Source organism: Drosophila erecta, unplaced genomic scaffold, assembly GCF_003286155.1.
Source record: "Drosophila erecta strain 14021-0224.00,06,07 unplaced genomic scaffold, DereRS2 tig00000000-arrow-pilon, whole genome shotgun sequence".
In the NCBI taxonomy this organism is placed as follows: Eukaryota; Metazoa; Arthropoda; class Insecta; order Diptera; family Drosophilidae; genus Drosophila; species Drosophila erecta.
Genome location: NW_020825194.1, coordinates 19,511,012 through 19,514,202, shown reverse-complemented (window position 1 = coordinate 19,514,202; position 3,191 = coordinate 19,511,012). Strand labels below are relative to the sequence as shown.

The 3,191-nt window shown below is 51.0% G+C and overlaps 1 protein-coding gene across 1 annotated transcript; it reads right to left on the bottom strand.

Annotated features, from left to right (window-relative positions):
- Nucleotides 1-554: 554 nt before the first annotated feature.
- LOC6552473 (glucose transporter type 3) lies at nucleotides 555-2,189 on the bottom strand. The gene has a single exon (XM_026981209.1). It carries the CDS (start codon nucleotides 2,127-2,129, stop codon nucleotides 606-608), a length of 1,524 nt encoding a protein of 507 aa, XP_026837010.1. The 5' UTR covers nucleotides 2,130-2,189; the 3' UTR covers nucleotides 555-605.
- Nucleotides 2,190-3,191: the final 1,002 nt, after the last annotated feature.

Sequence of the window (3,191 nt, the reverse complement as noted above, 5' to 3'; positions counted from 1 at the left end):
GATCGCAGAGCACCACTCGAATCGGCCCACTTACCATCCACACTAATGCCGCAGATCAAGACGAAGTATGTCGACCCGACCATCGCAGCCATTTGTCTCTGCCATTTGTCTCAATGAGGCCCCAGTTGCAGTGGCTCATTAATTGGACTTTATGGCCGTCTAAATCATGTGGCAAAATGCAAATTAATATTTATTCTCGTACCAGAACGCCAGTGGAACCCGATCCCAGATTGTGTTCGCCTTGGAGCAGCTTTCAGCGCACACTGCGCATAAATTCATAAATGTGCCAGCACCGCCAATGAATTTACAGTGTAAAACATAACTTTTAATTACGCGCGCGAGGAAAAGTGCGCAAAGCAGAAAATGTCGCCATACAAGTCGTATAAATATGTAAATGCTTATGACAATGTAGTAGCAAATGCGGCAGGAAGTGCAGCAACATCATTATTTTATAGATAGAAGTATAGATTAGTTCATATTAATCTTTCATCTGCATGAGAAGTGGTTTTCACTCCCAAATACCAAAAGTAATCTCCCATGGGGGAAATTCTAGCCATTACATTTAATTTAGTTTTTATTTAATTTGATTACCGAACTCCTGACCACTACGCGTTCGAGGAGTCGCTGCTGGACGTGAATGTAATCGCAGTCGGCCGATTCATGAACCCACCCAGCCTCTGTTGGATCTTGGCCGAGGACAGTTTCTTGGTCTCCGGGATGTAGATCAGCGCGAGGAGCAGGATGAGCGACGCGATGATGGCGAACAGCAGGAACAGGTACGGCTGACACTTGACCTCGTGGCTGCCGAACCAGCAGATGACGAAGAAGGCGGTCAGCCAGTTGGAGGCGCAGACAATGGAACAGCCCAAGGGTCGCATGGGTCTCACTAGGAGCTCCGCGGTGAGCAGCCAGGTGAGCGAGCCCACTCCGGCGGTGTAGCAGCCCACGAAGAAAGCTATGCAGACGAGGGCAATCCAGGACATGGCGGTCAAGTCCATCGTCATCCATACCTTAAAGTACAATCCCAGGAAGATGGAGGCGAAGACGACTCCGGCCGAGGAAAAGATCAGCAGCGGTCGACGGCCCAGGCGATCTACAAGAAAAAAGGAAGCGAGAAAACCCAAAACCACTCCCAGGCACAAGATTAAGCCAAATTCTCGCCCAAGCCTCAGGCAGTCCAACATATCGAAGCCATAAAGGATGAAGACCAGGGCACCACACAGCTTCTGGAGCACGGAGAGCGCCAAGGAACGCGCCAGACTTCGTCGTACTTTCTTGTACTTGAAGCCCAGCAGCGGTCCTTGGCGCACTTCCCGCTCACTTTCAGTGGGTTCCCGCGTCAGATGGTCGATCTCCCTCCTGGTGTCATACTGCTGGCCACGCAAAAACCGCAGCGAGTCCTCCGCCCGTGCGACGTTACCATGATCCACATGGTACGCCGGCGACTCCGGCATGAGAATCTGCAGTGGGCCCAGTGCCAGCAGGCCCAGATTCACGAAGTTAATGATCCGCAGCTCGAGGAAAAGCGACATTGCGAAGCTGTAGATCACCCCACAAATGCAGGCCCCTTCGAACAATACGCCCATGGCCCCGCGATTTTTGGTGGTGCTGATTTCGGCGTTGTAGATGGGCACCGCCACGCAGTGGGCACCGCCGGACATTCCCAGGAAAAAGCGGCCGGCATAGAGCATCGGAACACTTTGGGCGAAGACCGTGAGGATCCATCCCAGGATGTTCGGCAGCAGCTGGATGAGAATGGTACGTCTGCAGCCGCAGCAGCGCACCATCATTCCCATGGGCACACACCAAAAGGCCGCTCCGAGGGTCAGCAGTAAGCACACTCCGCTCCACTGCAACTCCGTGGGCTGAAAGCCGTAGGAGTGCTGCTCCATCACGCCCCTCTCCGCAGCTCCTGACCAGCCCACTGCTATGCCGAAGAAGAAGGAGCCTATGTTGCTGTACAAGGTCGCCTTGTAGAGGCCCACGTTGCTGACCTTCTGACGGACTGGACCTGTGTCCAGATGTCCTCCGGGCTGTTCAGTCGACTTCTTCGCAAACCAACCGGGACTCTTCGACGAAGATTGGGGGGGTTCGACGGGTTCCGCATCTTGTGTTCCCCATTTCCTCATTTATACTAAAAGTAAAAACACGACAATTTAAGAGCCCAATTTTCCGAATTTAAGACCAGTTTCGTGTGGCATTCTAAGCTGAAAACGAGTCTATAATAATATTTCTAAATTTGTTAGGAGTGAATTGTTGTCCTTCCATCAATGGTGTTGAGTCAGGGATCCAAAAACGAAAACAAAATGTAGCTATGACAAGTTTTGGAGGAGTCACTTATGCTAGAAATGCCATGAATGTGCACAATGAGCTCCAGAGCACTCTCCAAACATTTAGTTAACCAGAAAGCACGCCCAGTAATTATACATCTCATTATGATATTCCCGGCAAAAATGCCCCAGTATAAAGCCAAAGCAATGAGGGGATTGTGGGCGAGCGATTTACAATATTGCATTTCCAAATCCTCGTACCGCCCAACTGCCCAGCTGAGCTGAAAAGGGACATCGAGTCGGCCATAAACTGGCATCTGCAAATATTTGTTCGCTCCCGACCCATGGGCGGTAGGTGGGTACGAGTACATGGACCCGGAGTTTGGGTGGGTGGGTATTTATTCCGGACTCGCATCCGGAGCTGTGTTTTGAATTTGCACGGGTATCTGTCCGGGTGTACTTCTGGCAAAGTGCAGATATTTATGCGTATTTGATAGCACTAATGGCCCATTAAATGCGTACGCAAATACACACACGTACCCGTTCGTACACGTATGTACGAGTATGTATCTATGTGAGGCGGGGATCGTGTGTGGGTGCCAGGATGAAAATGTACCTAAGCGAATCTAAATGGCATTGGGGGCGCCGAACATGCAAAATCATGTACTCGTAAATCTCCTTAATGCCATCGGCCTGCGGACAAACTGAGACACCCGGGAAATGGCAGGAAAAGCGGAGGAGCAGGTGGCGGGAATGGAGATGGGAATGGGGTTTCTGAGGGCACACTGGGCGGTGTGGGGTTAAGCTGTTCCACACATCGCATTTGCACGCATGGTGGATGCTTGCTTTTCCCCAAGAAAAAGTCGAACCGGGAAGGGGATTTTCCGTAATGGAACTCGATATATATGTATATGGCCTATG

What these genes read in the sequence shown, in the direction of transcription:
- LOC6552473 (XM_026981209.1), bottom strand. Translation starts at nt 2,129, where the DNA reads ATGAGGAAATGGGGAACACAAGATGCGGAACCCGTCGAACCCCCCCAA.